A 20,558-nucleotide genomic window follows, 5' to 3' on the forward strand; every position below is an offset into this window, starting at 1 on the left:
ATGTACTTTTACTTGTGTATCTGTCGTAATTATTGTACAATATTAGATTATTTTCAATTAAGGGTACACAACATTATGTTTTTATCAATCAGATATATTTTTATTTAAAATAAGTCGCAAAATATTTTTGACATTGAAAAAATAGGCTCGTGTACTTTAAATTCATATATACTACATATATGAAATTCATATATAAATACATATATATTATTTCCTGTACACCCTTAAAAAAGTCTACTAAAATGTTTAAAGTTAATCTATCTTTATCTTAGTACATAGAAATTGAGGTATTTTAGTTTTTTTTATTACTTAATTTACTATTATTACACACGCTGGAGCCTATCGGTATAAATTTAATCGCATTGTTTATTTTTTTATTATATTTACAGAGTTCGAGTGTGCAGAGTACGGTCGAGGAGTTCGAGGATTGTTTTTTTAATTTTTGGTTGAAAAAAAAAAACAAAAATAAATTGCTATACATATATTAAAAAATACGTGAAAATTTTCCAAACACACAACCAGTGCAGAAACAGAGTGTTAGTCATATAGCTACATTACAAATACATAAGCAAATACCCTGAAGTTGCTAAATCTAATCAAAACAAAAGTCTTTGTTGACGATAGTAAACAAACATTGAGTGAGCTAAAATTTAATTACGCATTAAAATTAAGTCAAAGAAACAAACAACATTATCGTGTCCATATCAAGCCTAATCTACAAAGAACAAAACAGCAAAGAAACGGTAACGTTTCTTCCGCCCCCATTCGCCGCACTTGATTAGAACATTTCAACCGGACGTGGCGAACAACGTGATCACCCTTCCAATAAACACCCTTGCTCTCTCTCTCTTTCTCACTCAGTCACTCACACTCATCATCAGCTCTCGTCCCCACTTAAAAAAGTGAGTAGCTAACGTTGTTTTTCCTTACCCCTACCACCAAGGTAAACATTGCCGTTATAGAAGGAAAATTTTTTGTAAGATCGGTCTATCGCGTTTCCAACCGAAAAGAGAACAAAATATTACAAAAGTGGATGGTAAAACATATGTGTGATCGGACACATTTGAGTAGATTTTGCCTATATATACAATAGCATCTTATGGGCTGCGCAAGTTAATAAGACACTCAGTCTTAGTTCAGCTATCGGTTGAGCAACAACTACAAGCTACTAAAGTTAGATATTTTTGTTTTGTGATATCAAATACGTTTCCTAGTAAACTAATAACTAGTGCAGTGTCGCGTGCACTTTGATTGGATCGTTTTGTACCTTGTTCAAATAGCAAGTGCTTAAATAATAACTATTTCGATGTCGATAAATTCGCCTATACAAAGGCTAACGGACCTGAAATAAACAGGCATATAAAAAAATAACAACGCTCTGAACAAAACATCTACCATCCTAGGGATAAATCATCAAATAAAAAACAACAACAACAACAAAAAACTACAACAACAAAGGATACTAATACATTGAGATAACTCATCTGCCGAATTCGTTCGGAGAAAACAAAACCGACCGACGACCATTTGGAACATTTCGGAATATTGCTGCTACAAAGACAATTTTTGCATCAAGTATTGTAGAAAGTTTACAATTTTTGCTTAACAATTGAAAGAAAAGACGATAATTGAATATTGGGGCTTTTGCCGTTGTATGGGTAAGTAAAAACACATATGAGCATACATATACATTCGCTAAGATTTTATTTTCAATTGACGTAAATTAATGCGTCATAAAAGGTTTAGTGTATTTCCAAGGGCTATTGTTGTCGATCGTTTTTTTACGAATTATTTTCTATTTTATATGTAGTACACAATTAATATGTAAAAGCTACACTCATAGAAAAAAGTCTGCAACAGTTATGTTTGTAAATCATGGTCTAGCGAAGCATAAATAGTGACTGCTTTCCTTTCTTGGCAAACTTTTATAAATTAGCAGATTTTTCTGCTGGGTATACAAACAAATTTCTTTGGGTCTATTTTAATGTGATAACAATTCTATATCACTAATATTATCTCTATTATTTATTATTGTGGTTTTTTTAGTTCTAACTCCTAGTTAAGATTTTGCCTAAGATTAGTGTTTCTGGTCAATAATCTTAAAATATCATGTGATATCAACACCAGGCAATAATTGTTTTGCGTATAGTGTATTAAAAAAACAAACAACACTCAAAGAAATTTGGCAGACTTTTTATTTTACTATATTAGCAGATTTTTCTGCTGTGTATTTTAGTGTGATAACAATTCTATATCACTAATCTTATCTCTATTATTTATTATTGTGTTGTTTTTTTTTTTTTGTCCTAACTCCTAGTTAAGATTTTGCCATGACAACGATTAGTGTTTCTGGCCAATAATCTTAAAATATCATGTGACATCAACACCAGGCAATAATTGTTTTTCGTATAGTGTATTCGAAAAAACAACACTCAACAAATTTTGTTCTTCAAAAACCAGAACTTCTAACAGTCACGGTTGCCACCGTGGGTTTGATAGATTGGTAGAATTCTTGGATTTTTTGTCCAATTTTCAAAATAAAATAAGATTTGTTTTACCGTTTGGTAGAAATAGTAGAATCGAAATTTTTGTATATTACTTTTAACTCCAGTGGAAATCGTGCTATCAGTATCAAATGAACCTAAAAGATTAAAATATTTTATTAGAATTTCAGCTTCAATATAATCTGCGATAAGAAAGCAAATTAACGATCGAACAAATGTAAAATGATTTTTCGGCAATATTTTTTTTTTTGTTATCTACATCTTCTTATGTATTTTTTTATTCATTTCAGAGCATTTTAAACAACGATCGAGTTTTGGAGACGAGCCGGACCTGGTGAAAAAAGCACAGGGCCGGAATAGTCTGCACTATATTAACGGCACTGCAGCTGCCTACGGCACTGCTCCGTCAAGTTCTATTGCACCAATTAACGCGTTAACAGACAAAATTAATTTAGACACATCATCACTAAATGATTGCGAACGGGGCTATGTGCCAACGGTTGGACGTTGGGGCGCCGAATGGCCTAGTTGACTCGAAACCTTGGTTCGACAACATGCCGGCTCCACCGCCGGCAACCCCGGGTTATCGGCGGGATCGATACGGACTCGACTGACTACGGCCATCGATACTGATCAAGATAATCCCAACCAAAATGGAACAGCTGCATCACAATGCAGCAACGGTCACAAACAAAACAATGACTCAACCGATGATGACGATGATGATGACTTCGACCACGAATATGAATGCATTGGAACTGAACCACCATGCAATTTGACATCAAATCTATCGTCGGAGAGGTGCCTCAGCATCAATAAATTGTTGGAGGAACAGCACCATAAATGGTGGACCACTTACGACAAACAGTCAGCGTCATCCGAAGCAAATGGATCCATACGATCGCCATCCGTTACAGGAACGCCTGAAATGTGGCAAGGCAGAGATGGCTACAATTTTGAAGCTTTTAACCAAACCAATGGTATATGGCCTTTGGGGCATCCATTACCACTACCGGATTGGGCTAATGCTCAGGACGATGATAGCCATAAAGGTGTCCTTCATTTTGATTCTGTTTGGCAATATGAAGATATGATTGCCATTATTGAAACGAAACTGCAACGCATGCTAGAGGAGACCCATTACGATACTATTCACTTATTTGTTGCATTCTATCAAGCGTTCAAACGTACTCGACGCTCTGATTTAAAATCATTCTACCAGTTTTATGATATACCTATCAATCGTCGTCACCACATGTGTGTTTCTCTGGCCATGGAGATAATGGCACGAATTGTGGAACTATTCCCCGTCTTGCAGCAGTACTTATATATAGTTTCATGTGAGGAACAGGTTGTTTCATTGGCTGAGTATATAGAAACTGCAGAGGAATTGGGAGGCTTAAATTCTCCTCATGCAAATGTCGAAAAGGAACATGCAATGGTGGCAATGAAAATAAAAATTGCTGGACGTGATGGGTATTTGATTTTGGATCCAGGATATCATATTGGACGATGTATTACTGTAATGCAAGATCAAAATTATCCAAGTACAGGTACATACAGCAGTGCAAATACAGTTGCTCTTTATAAACTAAATATTTCTTCGTATATCTAGGTTGGTTTACACAATCCAAGGAAGCCCACTTGCAACGGGATTACTGCTATAGCTATAGCATATATAGTTCAAAATACATAGAGTGGAAAGAACGCGAAATCCGAGGAGATGAAACCACTTACAAATCGTCATTAGTATACGTTGAACAACCCTATGTAACAGCCATCGATGTGACGGTCCGACGAAACTTGGTATATAACTTCAGATCTTTGCTATCGCGTGACGCCAAAGGACGTGTATTTGCTGGTATATATCTGCCCATTGTCAACAACACCAACGACGCCCATTTTACCATTTTCTATGAGACTTCAAATACAGAACAAAGGGTCAAAGTTAAGTTCATGTTTAACGTATTTAAAACCCCGAATAAGGTAAGGATTATTTTGTTTTCTTGCTCGGATGTTATTAACACTTTCCATCTATTTAGATCCCAGAAAATGTCTATCAACATTTGGAAAATCTGGCTCCTCAGTTGAACATGCCCATCAAGGAACTCACAAAGCTTTTGGCATCATTAGCAGAAGCTGTTATGGATCAAGATTTTATTCAGCAAGTTTTAACCATCAATGATGACATAGGCAATATGTCCACGAATTGACAATCAATTGGCGATAAGAATTCTCCTCATGGCCCAGAAAAAAATGAAACTTCTAAAAGTGCAAGCCACCAAATCAAGTAGAAAAAACAATAAACTGCACCTGCTGGAGTCATACTCTTATTATTGTTTTTATTTAAACTGTCTTCTGAACAATACAAATGCGATTAATTTAAATATATAAATGATTATTAGATAAGTGTATCAATACTTTCTATATATGCCATAATTCAGCTTACACTAGATTCAAATTATTTTTTTCTCACAGATGGCAATTATGTTAATCGAAACATTACTTTGTTTAATCTATCTGATTATGTGAGGGCAAAATTATAAAACAAAATTGAAGAAATAAACAGGCAGATAGCATATGGATATAAGTATGCAAATTTATTCGTATTATACTATTATTACACTATATAAATTTAAAAATGAAGTAAAGTACACATTTAAGTTGGATTTCTCCCTAGATTTTGGTGAAACTTTTAGAGATTGCCTTCAAAATTTTATTGCGTTTTATTCAGTAGTAAATAAAATTAATATATTCAACTCTAAATACAATCAAATGGTATATCAAATATCAGGTATAATTTAGGTAAGTAAATTGAATAACAACAAGTATATACGGCCGTATTGCGTAGAAACTTCTACGAAAGACTGTCATCCACAAATTTCAACTCACATGGTTGTTAAATATCATATACTACCACCACGTACCAAATTTCAACCAGATCGGATGAATTTTGCTTCTTCAAAAGGCACCGGAGGTCAAATCTGGGGATCGGTTTATATGGGAGCTATAGTTTATTATGGACTGATAGGAACCAATTCCTGCATGGTTGTTGGATACCCTATACTAATATCACGTACCAAATTTCAACCGAATGGGAAGAATTTTGCTCTTCCAAGGTGCTCCGGAGGTCAAATCTGGGGATCGGTTTATATGGGGCCTATATATAATTATGGACCGATGTCGACCAATTTTTGCATGAGTGTTTGAGGCCATATATTAACATCACGTACCAAATTTCACCTGAATCAGATGAATTTTGGTCTTCCAAGAGGCTCCGGAGGTCAAATCTGGTGATCGGTTTATATGGGGGCTATATATAATTATGGACCGATGTGAACCAATTTTTGCATGGTTGTTAGAGACCACATACTAACACCATGTACCAAACTTCAGCCGGATCGGATGTAATTTGCTTCTCTTAGAGGCTCCGCAAGCCAAATCGGGGGATCGGTTTATATCGGGGCTATATATAATTATGGACCAAATTTCAGCCGGATCGGATGAAAATTGTTTCTCTTAGAGGCTCTGCAAGCCAAATCGGGGGATCGTTTATATGGGGGCTATATATAATTATGGACCGATGTGGACCAATTTTTGCATGGTTGTTAGAGACTATATACTAACACTATGTACCAAATTTCAGCCGGATCGGATGAAATTTCCTTCTCTTAGAGGCTCCGCAAACCAAATCGGGGGATCGGTTTATATGGGGGCTATATATAATAATTGATCGATGTGAACCAATTTTTGCATGGTTGTTAGAGACCATATACTAACGCCATGTACCAAATTTTCGCCGGATCGGATGAAATTTGCTTCTCTTAGAGGCCTCGCAAGTCAAATTTGGGGGTCCGTTTATATGGGGGCTATATGTAAAAGTGGGCCGATATGGCCCATTTGCAATACCATCCGACCTACATCAATAACAACTACTTGTGCCAAGTTTCAAGTCGATAGCTTGTTTCGTTCGGAAGACCCAGAATATATATACTTTATGGGATCTTAGAGCAATATTTCGATGTGTTACAAACGGAATGACAAAGTTAATATACCCCCATCCTATGGTGGAGGGTATAAAAATAAATAAATAAAGGCCGGTAATTAAAGTTTTTTCATAGTTACTTTTCCTGAATAATTCATTTGAAAGAAAATAAAATATTTTTGTATTTGCTTTGTATCATTCCCCTTCAAGTTTTAAATTTATACTCGAACAAATTAAAAGAATCGGAAACGCTATGAGATTAGTTGTACAACCAATCGCAATAACATTTTCATTTTATGCGCTTTATGCGCTTTACAGATTATCAGTTATTCCGGACGGAATGTCGGTGTTTGTAAAGAATCTTACAATGTGTCGGATCGATACGACTTGTCGGCGATGACTAAATAATCGGTAAATGTGTTATCGATCCCATAAACATGCAGCAGTATCGATTATGCCTTCGGACTTAACTTATAATGTGCACAATATATGGGATATGTTCGACACGAGCACTGTCGTCCGGAATAACTGATAATCTGTAAAGCGCATTACAGACTATCAGTTATTCCGGACGGAATGTCGGTGTTTGTAAAGAATCTTACAGTGTGTCGGATCGATACGACATGTCGGCGATGACTACATAATCGGTAAATGTGTTATCGATCCCATAAACATGCAGCAGTATCGATTATGCCTTCGGACTTAACTTATAGTGTGCACAATATATGGGATATGTTCGACACGAGCACTGTCGTCCGGAATAACTGATAATCTGTAAAGCGCATTATTCACATAGATTATCAGTTATTCCGGACGACAGTGCTCGTGTCGAACATATCCCATATATTGTACACTATAAGTTAAGATCGAAGGCGTAATCGATACTGCTGCATGTTTATGGGATCGGTAACACATTTAAGGCCGGTATGCACCTCTAGCGAAAAATTTCATTCCCATAAGAAATGCATTGCTATTTATGCTAACGAAATTTTCGGTAGCGTTCAATTTCGTAAGCTGGTACGCACCTCTAATGAAAATAACAGGGTTGTCAAAAGTATATTTTGGCAGCAAACATTTAATTTATTACAATTATTGTGTGCGTAAAAGTTTTAAAAGGTCTATAAATAATAAACAATTTATTTGAGGAATATCTGGAACATATATTAACAATTTTTAAAAGCGATTAGCTGGTTTAAAATTTGTGTATACAGTCTTGTTTTTTTTTTGTTGTAGACTTAAATAAATTTTTGCTACCGAAAATTTCGCTAGAGGTGCATACCGGCCTTTACCGATTATTTAGTCATCGCCGACAAGTCGTATCGATCCAACACTGTAAGATTCTTTACAAACACCGACATTCCGTCCGGAATAACTGATAATCTGTAAAGCGCAATAATCACAGTATCCAACTTAATCAATAGATAAATCTGAAACCATTATAGAAAAGTTCTGCAACAAATCTTTTGTACGAACTACCCTGTTAAACCGATATTGTATGTGTCATTTTCGTACGAATGTCAGCTACAAATGTCATCACTACGTGGCAAAAGAAGCAACGAGATTACTACGAGAGTTGACATTTCATACGTCTACATCTCAGTTTTGTTTGTACCATTTGGAAAGTGATTTTCACTCGTGTTTTGCCCGTGGTCTAATAAAATATATATTGAAATAAAATGGTGATTTTTCAATTGTGTAAATGAATAAAAAAAAAAAAACAAATTATTATTTTTTTTAAATTTTAGCCTGCTCCAGCTAGTTCTACTTCAGTGGGTAGTGGTACCCGTTCTCCCAGCAAATTATCTTCACCTGCGCCACGCAGTGGTGGAGCTGGAGGTAGTAATTTAAAACAACGAAAAACAACAAGTAGTAGCACAACTGCCCCTAGAAGCCGTGCTGCTGGTGGTGCTGGAACCGGTGGTATGTGGCGCTTCTACACTGACGACTCTCCTGGAATTAAAGTGTAAGTGCACTTTTTTTTCAAAAATATACACAGATTTCTAAAATGTTCTTTATTACAGAGGCCCAGTTCCAGTTTTGGTAATGTCTCTGTTATTCATTGCTTCCGTCTTCATGTTGCACATCTGGGGAAAGTATAACCGTTCTTAAATGATATTCAAAGAAACAGATTACCAAATTGTACGGACACCAATAGACACTTCATTCGAAATTGTTTTGTCAACGTCATCAGTGATGTCCCCCCAGAATCAAACACATCTATTGCGAAATCCGTACGATATCATTTGTACTTTTAGTTATTTTCATTAATTTAACCCATTTTTTAATATATTTAAAGAATTTTTATCTGCAATTTTCGTGCAGGATATAAAAAAAAACCATTCCACAGTTTTTCAGTGGCCTAAAATAGAGAAATAAATCCTTTTATATTATAAACAAAACCTTTGCTTTCAACATACGTTTACGGTTCAATGAAATTCTTACAGATTAACTACTCTGAAAATCAACGGAAGGAAAATTATTAGAAAGAAGTATCTGTTAAGCTGGAGACATTTCTGGGTCTTGCACACCAAAATCTAAAAATGTAAACTTCTGTGAAGACCGAATTTTAATGCGAAACCAGAGTTAAAACTCAATTTAGAATGTAACGTGTTTAATTTACATGGATATTAGATTTAAAATTTCTGAATAATACCCAGAAAGAGGAAGTTGGGGTCAATAACCACCTACCAACAACCTATCCAGCAAATGCCGTAAGCTTGAGAATTATCATTAGCCATCGACGGACAGCGATTTGAATAAGTACTACCACGTAGGTGAGGTATAGTGTCAGCCCGATATTTCAGACTCAGACCATTCATTCATTCAGTCCATTGTGATACCACAGTAGTGAACTTCTCTTTACCACATAACTATTCATTTATTTTTCATGAACTACATTTTTTTTCTCATATCTCATCCTCTCTGCAAAGGTATTCAAGATTTCCATTTAATAGAAAATACTTACTAATTTTGAAAAAAATTATTTTACCAATATGGAAAATCAGAAATAGAAATATCAGAAATATCTCATCCTCTCTGCAAAGGTATTCAAGATTTCCATTTAATAGAAAATGCTTACTAATTTTGAAGTAAATTATTTTGTAATGAGAACTTTCGGTGGGTTCAGCAACAAATGGGTATGTAGTTTAGGTGAAAAATCAGAAATAGGTGTTTAGTATATTTTTGATATCAATTAATATTACAAAAAAAAAATAAAATTTTAATCTCGGAGCAAAATGGGTTAATAAGAAACAATTTTTCGAATAAATTAGCTTGAAGGTCGTTATTAATCTTGCATTTATCCAATTTCTTTTATAATTATTTCTCATTTTAGTTGCTCAGGTGGATACTATATTCGGGGTTTTCAACAAAACAGTACAAAATAATAAGACATTTTCACTTTTGGGATTACGATAGTCGATATCGAGTTTTATTGATCGAAAATCTTTTCAATTAGTAAATTGCAATCGTAAAACATTTTTTGGAATAAATATAGTTTAGCAAAAGTTATAACAAAAAATATTTTTTTTTCGGGATAAGAGAAGAGCGTTTTAAAGAGCGAATGCCGTGATCCAAACTTTTAATCGTGTCGACAATTTTTTCGATACGATATTGATTTCGACATCAAATGCCGTGATTAGCCTCAAGTTCCCACTGTGGTATCACAATGGACATAATTATCTAAGCGAACCTGAAATATCGGGCTTTCACTATACCTAACCTAATTATGCAAATATATATGTCGACAATTATATATTTATCAAATAATGTGTGAACAAATGCCAAGCCATTGATTGCTAACCATTTCATCTTTTTATAAAATAACTTTACCGTTTTCAGCGCGGAAACCAGCATAGTACCCATCTTAAATTAGATTAAAACCTTTTGAAAAAGTGGCATTATATCTACCTCACTTATTCCGTCATGCATCATAGGGGAAATTTTTTGCTTCTGTCATTAGTATTCCCAATAAACACAAACGTTTGAAAAATGCTAAATTTCAACAATTTTTCAAACATTTTTTCAAAGGATTAGGGTAATATTCAAGTTGAGAAATTGTTGAGAAAATCGCGTTCTCAACAAAAAACAGACATTACCCTCAACAGTGAAATTCAACACATTAGCAATAATATCTCAAGTGTTATCCTCAAATTGAAATGCATCGCTACTCAATGATTTGTCAAACAATTTTCGATGCGAGTCAAATTCAAAATAAACATCGTTGCAAATACTTTTCAACCTAAATTTGTATGAATGATATCCCCACTTCAAATTGAAAGTCAAAGCCAAAATTCTATGAATTTTGTATAATTTATTCATTTTCATCAAAATAAAATATATAATAATACACTACAATACATAATACACTACAATACCAATTGATAAATAATAATCTTATTAAACATATCAACAAATAAGAACCAAAAACAAACAACAAAACTTTAAATATCTTAAACATTATTAGTAAACACTTTTGCATTGATAATTCGATTTTCTTCCTTTTGGTGTCATAAAACAGCATTAAAATTTATTAACATGCGGGCAATTTGAAATTAGGAACGTACTGGACCGCGTGTTAGAATTGATTTCCAGCAGAAGGAATTCACAAAATATCCACTTTAAACTGATAATAGCATATGAATTAAACTGACGATGTGATGCACATTTTCATCCAGAAGTTGTTGATTTCAACAATTTGTTGTTTTTACAATTTTAATTGGTTGCACTTGTAATGTTTCTGGAAACTTTTTCTTGTCGATAAGCCACTCATTTTTCATTGGTCAGCTTCTTAATGTTTGCAAGAATGTAGCATCCAAAGATTTTAGTATTCTGCAAAGAGATTTAAATTTAGTGACTTCTCTAAAGTGTTGATTTAATTTTTCATATTGACGTACCAATTATTATAAACTATTTGAAGCAGTTCCAGTTAATTGTCCACCATTTTTTCATCGGTCAGCTTTTTAATGTTTTCAAGAACGTAGAATCCATAATTTTAGTTTTCTGGAATGAGATATACATTTAGTGACTTCCTTAAAGTTTTATTTCATTTTTTATTTTCACTTACCTATTTTTATAAACTATTTGTCTAAAATTTTCCATTTTTTTTATTTCTTGCAATTGACCACGAACTTCGTTGCACAAATAAGTATTGAAAACCACATGGTTTTTTCGTTTCATTTTAGGGTAGTGTTTTGTCAAAGTTTTCTCATATTATCTTCAACACCTTTTCAAAGATTTCGTCAACATTTTGGCAAATTGGAAGTAATTCGCAAACAATTTGAAGATGTATTGAAGATGAGCTATTTCAAGTCAAGTTGAATTTATGTTGAAAATTATATTTACCCTCAAACTGAAAAGTTGTTGCATTTGAAAAACGCTCATCCTGTGTTTATTGGGTTGGGTTGAGAGGGAATTTTAAAATTTGCTTTGGGGATAAAACCAATTATTCTGGCATCACTGTGTGTAAGAGCTAAAATCAGATTCCATCGCTATTAGAAGAAATCGTCGTTGTAGTCGTCTGAAAAATTAAGAAACAAGTTAAATTTGACACTATGGTGATGTGCTTTGTGTAATTTAAGATAGTGATTCGTAATGTTATGTGGAGAGAAGATATAGCATTAAGTACGTTTATAAAGAGTCGTTGACATGCAATATATTTTTTTATGGGAGTTGGTTGAATTGTAAAACTTGTGTATGTAAAAATGTAAGAGTTGCCAAAACTAAAACTTTTTGCAAATACAGGGATCATTTTATCATTTACAATATTTGAATACATACTCCCCACAATGTAACACAAGTTATCTTCTTAAATTTCTATTTGATGCCCAAATCAACAAAACGAGTAATATGCATTTTAATTGCATGCCAAAAATGTCTATATATGCGAAATGGGGGATAGTCAATAATTGATTGTAATACTGAATATACGTTTGCAAATAAAGTGAATAATGGCAACTCTGCATACAATAGAAATTTAAGAAAACCTATTTGTACCGTTGCAAAATCGTAATAAAATCACATAAATTACAACAAAATTATGTAAATAAAAAGTTTCCGTAAATGTTTCGAATTCTATTTGAATGGCACCATAGGTGATGCTGTATGTTAAAAATTAATCACGGATAATTACATAAATACAAAACCTTCCTGGATGAGAAGAAAACTAAGCATACATTTATCTTAATACGACTCTCCAACCCCAAATATACCAACAGCAATAGCAACAGTGGTCAGTGGTATCGAACAGACTTTAATGGAGCAAATGAAAACTTGAATACCGGAATGGTATCATTATTCTGTGTATAGTAGTAATAAATAAGACGTATGATGCCAACTACATTATAAAGCAGTTACAATATTGAGAGAGCAGGATTGAAAAAAGTATCGGAAGTTGTTTTTTTCGTAGCATGTCTGAATTTGTTAAACATGGTGAAATTGACCACCGACAACTCCACCATACGCTTTTATATTAGCTTCCTGATTACAAATCATGACAGAAGGAGGACATGAAAGGTATGTAAAACAATTATTTATACAAAATATATAAATTTTTTGTGCAGCAATATGAAGAGGAACCATGGATGGGAATGCTAGTTTTCTACCCGATTTTTTTCCATCTCTATGATAAGGGATCCCTATTTTAGGCAAATATATTTATTGATATCGACTTCAAAATTGATTTTCTCCTTTGCAACAAGTAAGTAAAATGGTTCAAATTGATTGGCAGTTAATAATTTTGTGAATTCGTAAACCGGAACATGGGGGAATATTTGTAAAACCACAGAAAATTGTAAGTTTTTTATTAATTATGTTCGTGGTAGCTCTTAATGCCGGTACTATGATCGGTTTTCAAGTTGAAAACCACTTTATTTTCGTGGTTAATATTCCTGTTAAATATTGCCAAAATCTAAATAAAAAACAAGCAAGGAAAGTCTGAAGTCGGGCGGGGCCGACTATATTATACCCTGCACCACTCTGTAGATCTAAATTTTCGATACCATATCACATCCGTGAAATGTGTTGGGGGCTATATATAAAGGTTTGTCCCAAATACATACATTTAAATATCACTCGATCTGGAAGAATTTGATAGACTTCTACAAAATCTATAGACTCAAAATTTAAGTCGGCTAATGAACTAGGGTGGAACACAATGTTAGTAAAAAAATATGGGAAACGTTTAAATCTGAAGCAATTTTAAGGAAACTTCGAAAAAGTTTATTTATGATTTATCGCTCGATATATATGTATTAGAAGTTTAGGAAAATTAGAGTCATTTTTACAACTTTTCGACTAAGCAGTGGCGATTTTACAAGGAAAATATTGGTATTTTGACCATTTTTGTCGAAATCAGAAAAACATATATATGGGAGCTATATCTAAATCTGAACCGATTTCAACCAAATTTGGCACGCATAGCAACAATGCTAATTCTACTCCCTGTGCAAAATTTCAACTAAATCGGAGTTAAAAATTGGCCTCTGTGGTCATATGAGTGTAAATCGGGCGAAAGCTTTATATGGGAGATATATCCAAATCTGAACCGATTTCAAGCAAATTTGGCACGTATAGTTACAACGCTAATTCTACTCCCTATGCAAAATTTCAACTAAATCGGAGCAAAAAATTGGCCTCTGTGGGCAAATAGTGTAAATCGGGCGAAAGCTATATATGGGAGCTATATCTAAATCTGAACCGATTTTGCTGATATTTTGCAAGTTTTTCGAGACTCATAAAATATTCGGATGTACGGAATTTGAGGAAGATCGGTTGATATACACGCCAATTATGACCAGATCGGTGAAAAATATATATGGCAGCTATATCTAAATCTGAACCGATTTTTTCCAAAATCAATAGGGATCGTCTTTGAGCCGAAACAGGACCCTATACCAAATTTTAGGACAATCGGACTAAAACTGCGAGCTGTACTTTGCACACAAAAATACATCAACAGACAGACAGACAGACAGACAGACAGACGGACAGACAGACGGACAGACAGACGGACAGACAGACAGACGGACATCGCTAAATCGACTCAGAATTTAATTCTAAGCCGATCCGTATACTAAAAGGTTGGTCTATGATTACTCCTTCTTGGCGTTACATACAAATGCACAAACTTATTATACCCTGTACCACAGTAGTGGTGAAGGGTATAACAAAGGTAGCATCAATTGAGTAAAATTATTATTTTTAATTATTTTAAATTATTATATTATTTTATTAAAGAAACCTGGAAATTTTCAATGCGGTAGCAGAATCTAGTGCCTGCCGGCCTTTAGTAAACAAGTCCAAATCTTTGTTATCGAAATCCCTTATTGATATTTTTCACGATTTTAGATTTTCCATCCCTGTCTTGAATAGATACATGTATTCGTCGTGTATCTGTGTATGCGCTGAAGATAATAATACTGTCACAAAAAGTGATTAAGGAGAAGAGAAAACAAGATTTGTTGTACCCATTCATTCATAAGTCTGTCTGTGAATCAAATATATCAATTGGCTTGGAATGACCACAAATCAGCTGATCGCTGTTCGCAATGAACATGGGAGCTAGCATAGCAGTTCGGTCGAACTGAATATACAGAAATCCCAGTTAAATTAAAACCAGAATACAAACATATCTTCCTCATTCTTCACTTAAATATGTCACAAATTACAATGATTATAACAGAATTTAATATTTTTACAAATTTATGTTAATTTTATAAAATTTCTTTTGCAAATACAGCGATTTTCTAGTAACAGTAAGAGCACAGGTTATGACAAGAGACGAGAGTACAGAAGGTTGGTTACCATTAGCAGGGGGTGGTCTGGCCAACGTTTCAATACGAAAACGTGCCAGACTATCCCCTGGAGCTACCGGACATGAATATATAATATATGGACAAAGAATTTCGGATCAAAGTGTAAGTGCAGTTCAATTGAAGAATCGCGTTCAGTTTGGATTTTCATCTGTAAACTTTATTTTCTTCAGGTCATTTTAAGCTGTGTTATAAACCGTGATTTGAAGTATTATAAAGTTATGCCAACTTTTCACCATTGGCGAGCTGGTAAACAAAGGAATGGACTTACATTTCAAGCGGCAGCTGATGCCCGGGCTTTCGATAAAGGAGTTTTACGGGCATATAATGAACTTATTGATGGTATGGCTAAATCAAATCCTTCCATTGTGTGTCCACCTTTGACAAAATATGATTCGGTGGGAGAGGACGATGTCTTTATGGTAATGCTATGCTTGATGTACAATTACAAGCAAACTATTAGAATCTATAAACTTTTTTAATTACTTTCAGACATTAGACTTACCATGTGACTCTTTGGAAAGTAAACAAAAAGGTCATTCCAGTCCGGAAGGAAGTCAAAATAGCCAAAGTATGTTTGTGTGTGTTCCTATTCATGGAGAATTTACATTATGGTTTTAAACTTATATTTGCAGCTAGCTTTAAAGATCGTGGAGAACGTTACACAGACGGCACTCAAGATGCGAGTGAAAAAGAAGTTGCCAAAATTCATTACATATCGGGTGAAAACACGTGTTTGCAAAATACACAACTACCACTTACTTCAACGGCAACAGCTCAAATGAATGTTCCAGTTACCACCGCGGCTGCAACGACGACAACAGCAAACGTTGAAACGTCCCCAGTTATTGCTCCTAGTGAAAACTACTCTTACGTGACATTAACAGCAGTACGTGAACATTCTTTCATATATTTTATCACTTCGATACTCATTAGCAATTTTCTTTTCCCCCAAGGTCCATGACTATAACTATCCCGTGGTAGATCAGCCTGTCGCAGCACAAGTGCTAACACGATGTGAATCAATAACAACACTAAAGAAGCTTAATGCCATTGAAGCATCACACTGTCTTGTTTCGCAGTCTTCGCCCATATCCAATGTCCTTATCAAAGATCCCGATATTGATATTCTAAAACACAAGATTCAAAAATCATCACATAACCAAATGAGGATGAGATGTCGCTATTGCCAAGAACTCTATAGTGATGATTGGAATCGCAGAGGAGCTTGCGAATTTGCGCCAGATTGCTTCCGTTCTGGATTTGAATGTATTTCTGGTATTGGTTGTGCCCGTTGTATGCTTTATCACTTCATGAGCGATTCCGAAGGAGAAACTCCCCAACATCCCTGTGAATGCATCAATGAAAATGGATGCACAAAAAGGTATAAATAGTGTTATTCTGATTTTGTTATATATATACATTATGTCCTAATTCAATTATTTACAGGTGGATCGGTTTGACTTTATTGTCTCTCCTAGTGCCCTGTTTGTGGTGCTACCCACCATTAAGAGTATGTCATCTGATTGGAATATCATGCGGTATTTGCGGTGGGAAACATAAACCGCAAGTCTGACATTGGGAGGCTGAATTACAAAACAATAAATTTATGTTTCAAAAGCAAAGCTATGATGATCTATTTTCCTCTACTTCGTATACATTAGACAACCAAAGGCAGCAGCGCCAAAAACAAAACACAAACCATTACGAATGCGCAACACATCATCATGACACTTCAAAAGAACTACATATAAAATCACAAACAAATGATTATGGTAATATTTATTACTAATGAAAAGGAACGCAACAACATAAAACCATCAAGCGTACAATATTCACAGTCACATATAATCAAACGCCGTGAGAAGGTAACCTACACTCTATTTACTTACTTGTTTTAAAAAATCTTTGTTATCAAATAAGATGTACATTTCAATATGTAACTTTGCTCTATATGGGAATCAATAGGTTGAATTCCACAGCCAGTTGTATTGATTTGTTACGCCTTATACAAACAGCATTTGTAGTATTTATTGATTTATGAATTTCTGTATATTTAATTTTCCCTTTTCTTTGTACATACAATATTGAACTATTATTTTCAAAATACTTCAAAGAAGTACCTGTATTATTATTAACAAAAAAAAACAAAATGCCGAGTTTTTCCAAATCAAATTTAATTTGTAAAAAAAATGAAGCATGTAATTATGATTTCCGAACTCTATTAGAATGGAAACTACATCCTATATTAACAAGCAAATAAGAGAAAATTCATAATAATAACAACAGTATTACTAATTTTAATTTAATTGTCATATTATTTATTTTTGAAGAGAAATTATGCACAATAATACAATATTTACAATTTACTTCAGAACAAATACTCAAAATCATCGTAATTTCCTAATTGTATGACACTATTACTTTTTGAACTTTGATATGAACAAAGGCATACTACATAACCATCCCCGAAGTTTTTTTTTGTTTTCAATATTTCTCTTTGCAACTATAAAAAGAATTATGTGATTTATTTACACAGTCTTATTTTTCTTTTCGATTTTAAAACATTTTTATATACATATAAAATATACATGTTACATGTGCTAAAGAAAAACTAAATCAACTAAATATTGATATTAAAAAAAACGAAAGTGAGACTACCATGAGAATTTACTAATTGATCAATACCAAATATTCACATTTGGGTACTAATTGTTGAAAAAATTATTTGTTATTTTGCATCATTATTCTCTTTTATTTTATAGGCGAATAATTTGTTTACTTTAGGGCTCAAAGTATACAAATTATTCTAAATGAATCAAAAAAATATCGCAATTACTAACATTTGTGAATTATAATGCGTGCAAACAATTTGACATTCTCAGGGTATTCAAATAAAATCCACTTTTAAATTTTAATTGTAAACAAAAAAACTATACCCCAACTATAAAAAAATAATTAATTATATGTATTGTAAGTTATTTGGATTGAATAAAATAACTAATATTTATTAATATAAAATCTTAAAATAGTCATTTCATAATTGAGAAACAAAACCCAGTTAAAGCTTGACTTCATATATTCTTAAATGAACTAACAGATATTATAACAAGAATATTGAAGTATATTCTTTACGCAATGTAAAAATATTATAATTTTCTTCGAAAGAATGTTTCGTTTCGTTATTGGCATATTTAAATATTCTTTTTGTTAAAATATGGATATTAAAAAAAAAAACTGTAGAGAACTAAGTTTAAAAGGTTGTTACAAAGAATACACTATAATTTTTTTCTTCACATAAATAAATATATGTATGTATACATATACATGTATAAACTCTAAACGCTCTTGGGAAAAATACTTAAAAGTAAAAAATCTATAACAATGACACAGTTTAAGAAAACACATTATTAAAAAAAGCAAACAGATTTTGTGGAAGAGTTGCCATAATAAATCAACAAAATATGTTAAATAATTAAGTACAAAACAAAACTATAATCATATATGAAAATTTAAAACACAAAGTACACTATCAAACTACAAATTAATTAAGTACAAATTAACTAAAACAAACTTACAATAAAATAATATGAATCATATTTCCCGTAAAACAAGAACACAACAAACAATATTAGCTACCAAAAGAATTTTACATGAAATGTAAAATATCTTCAATAAAATAGCATATTCCTTTTTCCTAAATAAAAAAAGCCCGATTACTATTTACTCAACAACAACTAACCCAACTAAATAATTGTCGAGTTTAATAACCAGAAAGAAGGCTAATGGGAACCACACTATTTATAATAATCGTATTAACGGTTATTACAAAAAAAAAAAATTCCCACAAATATTCGAGTCATTCTACTTCGAGAGACAAACCCTCTAATAAAGCAAAGCAACAAACACACAGAAAATTTGGAGTTTTATTTATAAAAAATATGAGTAATAATGTATGTAATCTTGCGGATGTTCTCAGTCAAATGTTGAGTATAATGTCGATATTTATATTTTTAATTAAAATTCATGCTTATTCCATTTGAAGTTGTATTTATCGATTTTAATACGATATCAAGTCCTCTGATTTAAATTTAAGACATACATACCTGATTTGAGATAATTCAGGTTACTCTCAACTAATTCTCAACCAAAATATTCTCTCAAAATATGAATAATAATACAGCTTTCATTTAACAAAACTTCCCAACACAACATAACTTTTTGGGGATCGTTCAAAGTATCAATTTTCTTTATATATGACAGAAGTTTGATTTTCACCTGTCCACTGCATTTTTCATCGATAACACATTTACCGATTATTTAGTCATCGCCGACAAGTCGTATCGATCCGACGCACTGTTAGATTCTTTACAAACATCGACATTCCGTCCGGAATAACTGATAGTCTGTAAAGCGCATTATGCGCATTATGTCGGTGTTTGTAAAGAATCTTACAGTGTGTCGGATCGATACGACTTGTCGGCGATAACTAAATAATCGGTAAATGTGTTATCGATCCCATAAACATGCAGCAGTATCGATTATGCCTTCGGACTTAACTTATAATGTGCACAATATATGGGATATGTTCGACACGAGCACTGTCGTCCGGAATAACTGATAGTCTGTAAAGCGCATAATGGCGATTCATATTGTACTTTTATTTGAACAACTTTTCATTCCAACTAGAGTTGCCAAGTTTTTTTTTTAAATAGAAACCCCAAATAGTCGTTCATATATAAATACAGTGTAAACGGCGCATTAAATTTAACAATCATACTTTTTTTCGAATTTTTCGCAAAAAAAAACAAGCATTTACAAAATCTGTAGCACAAACTTGAATTTGCGCAGCAGTTGAAGCGCAACATTGTATTTTCTAATATGGTCCCAGTTCTTTTAGCTTGATGTACGTGCTTCTGGCATCAAGTCCTTTTATGCTTGTTTAAGGCATTGATAAAATAGCAGAGCTGCCAGCATTTCAAAGTTCCATTTCATCCTCATCGCTACCACAGACTCGTAAGTGATACTGCAACAATCGCCAACTGTGATCGGGGAAGCGTATGAAAAAGTATGATATGTACATGAAAGTATTTTACCATCACTATTGTTACAAGAGCCATTTTATATTTTGTGAAACACCAAGCGCGTTTTCAAATGTTTGTGTTTATCGGGATTGTATTGAAGATATTGAGTACTCATTTAATTGTAACGAGTACTCAAAAAATTATTCAGTAACGAGTACTTGTAATCAAATACTCG

At 33.2% G+C, this 20,558-nt stretch overlaps 3 protein-coding genes and 1 long non-coding RNA gene across 4 annotated transcripts; 3 read left to right on the top strand and 1 right to left on the bottom strand.

The window, feature by feature from the left end:
- The first annotated feature begins 392 nt into the window (after positions 1-392).
- LOC142242019 (uncharacterized) lies at positions 393-5,107 on the top strand. The gene is given in 4 exon segments (XM_075313936.1): positions 393-1,658; positions 2,795-4,057; positions 4,120-4,490; positions 4,547-5,107. Coding segments are annotated over 4 exon segments (1,809 nt in total). The 5' UTR covers positions 393-1,654; the 3' UTR covers positions 4,718-5,107.
- Positions 5,108-8,008: 2,901 nt separating this feature from the next.
- Sec61beta (Sec61 translocon subunit beta) lies at positions 8,009-8,888 on the top strand. The gene is made up of 3 exons (XM_075311919.1): positions 8,009-8,168; positions 8,235-8,452; positions 8,511-8,888. The coding sequence occupies exons 1-3, from the start codon at positions 8,166-8,168 to the stop codon at positions 8,596-8,598; spliced, it is 309 nt and encodes a 102-aa protein (XP_075168034.1). The 5' UTR covers positions 8,009-8,165; the 3' UTR covers positions 8,599-8,888.
- Positions 8,889-10,781: 1,893 nt separating this feature from the next.
- On the bottom strand, positions 10,782-11,886 carry LOC142237925 (uncharacterized). Its single transcript, XR_012722595.1, has 3 exons — positions 11,555-11,886; positions 11,385-11,490; positions 10,782-11,319 (listed from the first exon to the last, which is right to left on the bottom strand). It is a non-coding gene; the product is annotated as an uncharacterized LOC142237925 (long non-coding RNA).
- A 54-nt stretch (positions 11,887-11,940) lies between these two features.
- Positions 11,941-19,216, top strand: Spred (Sprouty-related protein with EVH-1 domain). The gene is made up of 8 exons (XM_075309391.1): positions 11,941-12,111; positions 12,582-13,002; positions 15,227-15,404; positions 15,473-15,721; positions 15,792-15,870; positions 15,935-16,188; positions 16,256-16,683; positions 16,749-19,216. The coding sequence occupies exons 2-8, from the start codon at positions 12,980-12,982 to the stop codon at positions 16,873-16,875; spliced, it is 1,338 nt and encodes a 445-aa protein (XP_075165506.1). The 5' UTR covers positions 11,941-12,111; positions 12,582-12,979; the 3' UTR covers positions 16,876-19,216.
- The last annotated feature ends 1,342 nt before the right edge of the window (positions 19,217-20,558 follow it).

Source organism: Haematobia irritans, chromosome 5 (genome assembly GCF_050003625.1).
Source record: "Haematobia irritans isolate KBUSLIRL chromosome 5, ASM5000362v1, whole genome shotgun sequence".
In the NCBI taxonomy this organism is placed as follows: domain Eukaryota; kingdom Metazoa; phylum Arthropoda; class Insecta; order Diptera; family Muscidae; genus Haematobia; species Haematobia irritans.

What these genes read in the sequence shown, in the direction of transcription:
- Spred (XM_075309391.1), top strand. Translation starts at nt 12,980, where the DNA reads ATGACAGAAGGAGGACATGAAAG. An exon ending in AAAGAATTTCGGATCAAAGT is followed by an intron (nt 15,405 to 15,472) that starts GTAAGTGCAGTT and finishes TATTTTCTTCAG; the next exon opens with GTCATTTTAAGCTGTGTTAT. An exon ending in CTTACGTGACATTAACAGCA is followed by an intron (nt 16,189 to 16,255) that starts GTACGTGAACAT and finishes TTTTCCCCCAAG; the next exon opens with GTCCATGACTATAACTATCC.
- Sec61beta (XM_075311919.1), top strand. An exon ending in GACTCTCCTGGAATTAAAGT is followed by an intron (nt 8,453 to 8,510) that starts GTAAGTGCACTT and finishes TCTTTATTACAG; the next exon opens with AGGCCCAGTTCCAGTTTTGG.